Source organism: Balaenoptera musculus, chromosome 15 (assembly GCF_009873245.2).
Source record: "Balaenoptera musculus isolate JJ_BM4_2016_0621 chromosome 15, mBalMus1.pri.v3, whole genome shotgun sequence".
NCBI classification, from domain to species: domain Eukaryota; kingdom Metazoa; phylum Chordata; class Mammalia; order Artiodactyla; family Balaenopteridae; genus Balaenoptera; species Balaenoptera musculus.
This window is the reverse complement of record NC_045799.1, coordinates 81727311-81734193: the sequence shown is the minus strand read 5'-3', so window position 1 is coordinate 81734193 and position 6883 is coordinate 81727311. Positions and strand designations below refer to the sequence as shown.

At 50.5% G+C, this 6883-nt stretch overlaps 1 protein-coding gene across 1 annotated transcript; it reads right to left on the bottom strand.

The window, feature by feature from the left end:
* Nucleotides 1-940: 940 nt before the first annotated feature.
* Nucleotides 941-6323, bottom strand: GJC3 (gap junction protein gamma 3). The gene is made up of 2 exons (XM_036824706.1): nt 6298-6323; nt 941-2302 (listed from the first exon to the last, which is right to left on the bottom strand). Exon 2 carries the CDS (start codon nt 2299-2301, stop codon nt 1477-1479), a length of 825 nt encoding a protein of 274 aa, XP_036680601.1. The 5' UTR covers nt 2302; nt 6298-6323; the 3' UTR covers nt 941-1476.
* Nucleotides 6324-6883: the final 560 nt, after the last annotated feature.

Genomic DNA, 6883 nt, shown 5'->3' with positions numbered 1-6883 from the left:
GCGTCAGCATGCCTTATGGGCCATTCTCTGGAGATACAGACTTCCCCCTCAGGGCAGCACGTCCTTCTTCTGGGGAACAACCAGGGGCTCTTAGATCCAGAGCAGGCACCTGGAACGAAACTGGCCGCAAGCCATTTTCCTTTTTTACGCTCAATACCGCAGCGTCAGGAGTGCATACCAAGAAAGAGACAAGCAGTTCTCCGGAAAGCAGAAAGCTGAATAAGCTTACAGCTTGGGGGCCACCACACTTCCTAACTTACTTGGGGATCATTTGAGATTCAGAGGAGACAACCAAACCTGGAAACTGCTCTTTGTTGAGAATTTGAGGGCAAGGAAGAACTGAGAAGGGAAGTGTTTCTGCAAAAAAGGTGGGAGGCTGAGATGCTTTTGGACAGAAATGCCTGAGAGACTCAAGAAAAGAGAAGCCTGCTATTCAGCATTAGATCATCTGCTGAACCACACTGTGATATAAATGTCCCTTACTGTTAGCCCTGAATCAGCAATAAAACTCTGCTGTCTTTTCTGTGTGATATTGAGGAGTATGAGTTTAAAAAGTAGCGACTTGGCCCCTCCCCCCCCCCATGCAACAATGGAGCAGCTGCAAAGTACAAAGCAGAGAATGAGGATTGAGCAGAAATCAGAGCTGTCAGTGGTCCAGGGTATATAAGCCTCTGAATTCACAGGAATCTTCCAGAAGAGTGTGGCTGAGTGTTTGAATACATTGAATCTATGTATTAAAGGACGCTGGGTTCCATATGCTTGGCAAGCCAGAGTTTCTGAATATGACATATGTTGCAGGGCTGGGTGCCTTTATAGGTTACAAGATTTTAAAGGTGGGGGGAGCAGAGAATGTGGACAGCAGGAAAGAGGAGACTCATCGAGACAGGAAAGAGGATTGTCCTCAGCAACAGTGGTCAATATTTATTGCGCAGGACAGAGAGGCACGGCTTTATGGAGGTTTCTGCTGGCTGACTCTGGAACCAAGCCCATGAAAATTGTGATCCTGACACCAGGGAATTCTGGTGAGAAGGCACAAGCAGGAGATCTCCAAGGAAAAGCTTCAGACACCGTGGCCCCCCAAGGCTCTTGGATATGTTCCAACAGCCTTTAATTTGCCATGGAGATAAACACCCCACTCACTGGATGTTCCGACGAAGATCCAGTCATAGGGTTTCCTTCAGAGGTGAGCCAGGTGTCTTCATAACTCTGCAAAGTAGAGGATCAAGCAGAAGCTTAGACTTTTCCTAAGTGGGAAGAGACCTAAATGGAAGGGCAGGAGGTGCAATCAACTGAGCACTTGGGTCCTGGTTCATTGGAAGGAACCATCCAGTTGATGGGGATGCAGTTGGGCGATGGGGTGGGATGAGTGGTTCGGACACATCTGCGTAGAACCTGGTTTTCTGCTTCGTAACGTGTGGGAGTTGTGCTTCCCAGAGGGTGAGGGACCTGCCGTGGGGGATCCTCAGGACCCATACATCAGGGACAGGTAGAAAGAGGAACATCAGTGCCCCTCTCACCTGCTTCTCCAAACCATTCTCTTGTTTCCACCACTGGGAAGTTATCAGTCGGTTCCTTGTGTCTTTGGGCGCTCTCTGAAGTTGGGAAGTAGTTAGAAGAGGGAGATTTGTGCTTCCAGATCTTCCACCATCTCCCCAGGCCCAGGAGCACAAGCTCCAAAAGCGTGAACAAGAGACAGAGCCCAGTGACCCCAAACATGGTCTTCAGGAAGATGGTCTTCTCAGAGGGGCGAGACAGATTACAGCTTATACTACCAAGGCAAGGCTCTCGACGACACGCAAAGGAGCTGGGCATCTTGAACCCGTACAGATGGTACTGCCCCCCCAAGGCTGCCCCTTCAAGGGCCAGGCGTACCCCCAGCTGTGCCACATAGGCCCAGAGCACCCTGGGGCTTCCAGCCCCCAAGGCATCTCTGCTTTTCTCCCCTTGGCGGATCAGGGTCTCCTCTTCCTTCTTCACCTTTTCAGATTCCTCCCAGTGCCAGATCACATGATACAGAGTGAAACCCATGTAGAGGGCACCGGGTACAGCCACCAGGGTGACCTGGAAGGCCCAGAAGCGCAGCGGGGAGAGAGGGTGGAAGGCATCGTAGCAGGCAACCTTGCAGCCCAGCTGCTGCGTGTGACACACGAACTCGCTCTGCTCGTCGCCGTAGACCCCCGTCCCACTGGCGGCCAGCAGCACGAGGCGGAACCCCAGGAGCACGGGGAGCAGGAGGCGCCCCACGGGGGTGGAGTGCCGGCTCTCCTCCACCGCCAGCCGCCTCAGGAACCGGCCGCACATCCTGTTAGGGAGCAGAGGACAGTGGTGAGTGTGGGTGTGCTGCCCACTGCCCTGTGGGAGAAGTGCCAGGCCAGCTCTTCACTCCCAGTCCGACGATGACTAAGGCAGGCTTCCTTGCTCCTCTCCTAGGGCCTGGCTGATCAAATACCGTGACCCGAGGGCACCTCTGTATAGTTAACGGAATCATCTATGTAAAATATTAATAGTCAGTGAGTGTGGTTGTGGCTTTCTCTTCTGTCCCCCCTCCTGTACTGCTGGAGGGGAGAGGAACTCTCGGCCTGCGGGGAGACCAGGGTCTGTCTTTGTCTCTCTCTGTCCCTCCCTCCCGCTCCTGCTTCCCAAAGGCTAAATAATCAGAGACCCGAGTCCTCTGAAAACCATTGCTTCCCTAGGTGATGGCTGCTAGGTCTGGTGCTACTGTCAGTGTCACCTGAATGAAATCAGTGCTGCCCGTGGGAGGGGTGGGCATTGCCTTGCCCGTCTGCTTTTCTCTGGCTTCAGGCCCCCAGGTGCTCGCAGGTGTGTCAGTCTGGCCCCCATCACAGTGGTGAGACTGAGGTGAGGTTAGGTTAAGGGGCTCGATGGGGATCCAGTGAACAGAGTGAATGTCAAGGCTTGCTCTAGTCTGATGTTCTTTAGACCTCACCAGCTTAGGAAAGGAGAATACTTTGAAGAAAACCCAGCAGAATCTACTGGTTAAACATAATGGTGTTTGGGCCAAAGCCAGAGGTGACGGGATAAAAATTCAAAATTCAACTCTGCTTTGTCATTGCTCCTTGGGTTTATATCTCCCTCGTGGTGAGAGGTGACCATGGTCGAGGACAGGCTTCAGAAATTCTTCCGTTCTCTGGACAAAATGCCGTCGTGCTACAAGCCCAGTTTGCCGTCTTCTTCTCTGTCCTCCCCAGCAGCCCTCCTCAACGCCAAGCTGCTCTTCCTAACTCTGCCCCTTCAGCCCAAACTCTTACTTACCTGGTTCCCCTCACTCTCAGAAGACCATGCAAACTCTGATTCCAGAGAAAATAGACTCATTAGTGTGAAACCGTGAAGCTCCTTCTTCTCGTACCTTCACAGTCACAACCTGCTGTAGCATCTTAGACAAAGTGTCTTTCCACTTGTCCAAGGCTGCCCTCCCTTTCAAGTCTGTGTCCCTGGGTCACTCCTTCCAGCTTCTTCAAGAATTTGACCCCCTAATTATCTTTCCTGTAATTCAGACCATCCTTGTTTCTGCTCTGACCTTGAACTTGCTTAGGTTTCTTCCTGTTAAGTCTAATAATAATAACCTGAATTTCTACGTTAACATGGCAGCAAGTGAGACATGCCTAATTTATCTCACGTCGGCTTCCCAATTATAATACCCAGAGAGATGCACAAAACAATCTTAAATGAGTATTAGTGTTATAAACTATAGATAAGAATGGACCACATGCCAAAACTTAGGCAGGACGGTCACTTTTGTGCAATCAAAAGAGACGGATTGAGATGCTTCCAAGGGACAGTTCTAAGGGCCTCAGTTGACCAGAGAATTATGTCACCATCCACCAACTGTGAGAAACCATATTTGAGCCGCTAAGATTCAGAGTCTGAACCTCTGCCTGCCCCTCAGTCCCTGTCTTTCTTCTTCCTTCATAGGCTGTGAAATCTTAGAAGTATATCAGGCCGCTGAAAATTCTTTTCTATAAAATTGGGTTAAAATTTTTAGAAGAAATTTATTTCCAGTCTCTAGAAAGATGCAAAATTGGTCCCATGATTAAAGATGCCATATTGAAGATAAAGATCTATCCCTTCTCATCCCTAAGACTCCTCAAAAATGAGAGTAAATGGACCTTTACATGTGTACACCCACTATAAATAGAGTAGGAGGAAGATCACCAGCTTGATCTTTGAAGGCAATGAGACAGATTCTGGGGGAAATTAGATCAGGGTGCTAGAAAGCACATTGGATAATTCTTCCAGAATTCAAAGGAAGAAGATGAATAATTGAAAATAATAAAAGGTAAATAGATAAGGAACAAAATCTGTTTCTAATTTGGAAATCAAGACAACAGTAAAAGTCACTAGCTTATGTATTGGTGGGAAAGCACTTAGTGAAGTGTCTAGGAAAGAAGTGGTTTCTCCATAAATGTTTCAGTTTTGTTTGGTGAAAACTGAGCTCCACAGCAAGTTTCAAGGCTGGTCCTGGGTTTCTCAACCTTGGCACTGTTGATGCTTGGGGACTGACAATTTTTGTTTAGGGGTAGAAGGGGTGCTGTCCCATGCTTTGTAAGATGTTTAGCAGCATTCCTGGCCTCTATCCACTAGATGCCAGTAGCACACTTCTCCCCTCCCACCCACAACTGTCTCCAGATATTGCTAAGTGTCCCCTGGGGTCAAAATCACCCCTGGTTGAGAACCACTGCTTTAGGGTAGCACTGGTCCATCACCTCTCCACTCTTGGCTTCAGTTGCCAGCTCTGTAAAGCAAGATGTCTGCACCAGACCATCTCGGAGGGCTTTTGTAGGTCATGATAATCAGCCCATTTCCAGGCTGGTTGTACGTCATTCTGTGAGGATGCCTGCAGCCTCTCCCACCTCATAAGTTCAAAGGGTCCCAGCACTTGGGATTGGGGGAGAGCCCTGGGCTCTGGGGGTTTCTGACCTGGCCCTCCTGGCGAGTCACCAGACTAAATGCTAACTTGGTAAATTCTCAAGTCAAGCTCTCCGCCTCATCTCATTTCCAAGTGCAGGCCCAGCACTGTCTACACATGTTGCCAGCACATCCCCAGCAGACCTGGAATTTAACACAGAGCAGCCCTGGCATATTCCAAGTGTCGGGAGTTTGAGTAGCTTCTTGAAGCCCTCTCTCTGGTTCTTCTTTCCCGTGCCCACCCCAGACCTGTAGCCAGACACCCAGATGTCCTCTGAGAGGCTCTCAGAACCGAGCTGAGGTCTCCAGGGCTCACCACAGAGCTTCAGGGGTTTGGAAGGGAGAGAACAGAAAAAGCAGGACAAGAGGGCTTGCTTGAGATCCCTTGGTTTGGAGCACCCTTCCTGCCCTTTGCCCCGCGGCTGTTATAACCAAAACAATGCTTATTCCACACACATTCCAGGGCCTCCTGGAGGGTGCAGACAATAAATATCCTCCTCCATCTCCCCAGGTCTGCAGACCAAAGGGAGTTTCCTATAAACCGAAGCTCAAACACAGCCGTCCGTCCTCCCTCCTCCCCTGCTTTCCTGGGACCCTGTGGTCTCCCCATCTGTTCCAGCCGTCCCCAGCCCACCCCTCTCGTTCTCTGAGACCCACATCCTCCTCCCACAAACACGTCTGCAGCTTTGCCCACAGGGGGCCAGAGACCCCAGGCCAAACTTCGAAACCTAGGGAGCTGAGGGCTCGGCATTGTTGAGAAAGCTCAAGGGACCACTCTGTTTCTCCGAGGGGAGAAATAGTTTGCAAATCAATGTATTCGGGAGGGGGCTGGCAGGATCTGAGCCCTGTCAAGATTTTAGAAGCAGTTCCTATGAGCTCAAGAGTTGAGAGAAGGAGGAAAACCCAGAGTTTGAGGGGATTTTCAAATACGTAAACAGATTTTTAAAAATTCCATAGCAATTTTGTTAAGAATTTTTCTAAGCATCTCTTGTTCTTTGGGAGAAAAATTTCAGGATACTACGGGCGGCAGAATCCACCTCAGAGAGTTAAGGCATGAAGGAAGGATGTCCGCTGAGGCCAGCAGTAGAGCAGCTCCCTGCTTCCAGCTCACCCCACCTGGCCTAGAAAACATTCTAGATCTTTTACTAAAAGTGCGGTCCACGGTGCAGCAGCCCTGTCATCACCAGGGGTGCAGAACCTCAGGCCACACATCCCAGGCTTAGCAAGTCAAGTCTGAATTTTAATAATAATCCCCAGGCCGTGGGCGTGTGCATTAGAGTTGCAGATGCACAGCCCAGAGCCCCAGGCGGTCCCCACCACCACTACCCCAGGCCCTGTGCCAGCCCAGCTTTGCTCTGCCCTGGCACTCACCTGGCAGCTTCGAGCAGAAACACCAACAGCCGGGGAAAGAGGCAGAGGTAAGAGCCCTCAGGCTGGAGCCCGCAGGGTCCCAGCTCTCCCCCAGGCCCTGCCTCCACGCCTCCACCCACTCCTTCCCCCGCCCTTGTCTTTCCTGGCAGCCTTAGCGCAGGGTCAAAGAATCGCAGCCAGAGGGGCAGGCAGCCCAGCTGCTAAAGAATGGGCTCTGGAGAATAACCCTCTGTTGTCGAGCGTGAGGGCTCTGTCTTCTAAGTGAACTGAAGTGGGGATTTTCAGATCATCTGAAAGGGGGGCAAAGGCTTCGGCATGTTTTCAATATAGCGGCTTGCAGTCAACAGATAGAATTCCATACATTTATCCCTGGACATCCTCTTTCCTTGGCTGGGAGAAACGGGCTCTCTGCAACTCAGGGAGCGCAGCCCCTCTCCACCAGACCCAGGGAGAATTGCAACACCTGAGTCCCAGATACTGCCCCTGTGGAGATCTGAAACATCATTCCACTATTTTCTAGCATGTAACATTGTTATAGAGAAGTTCAAGTCCAGCTCAATAGTCTTCATCTTTTAAGTGATTTGAT

Bases quoted from the DNA above. Each gene is read 5' to 3' on its own strand.
- GJC3 (XM_036824706.1), bottom strand. From the start codon at position 2,301: ATGTGCGGCCGGTTCCTGAGGCGGCTGGCGGTGGAGGAGAGCCGGCAC.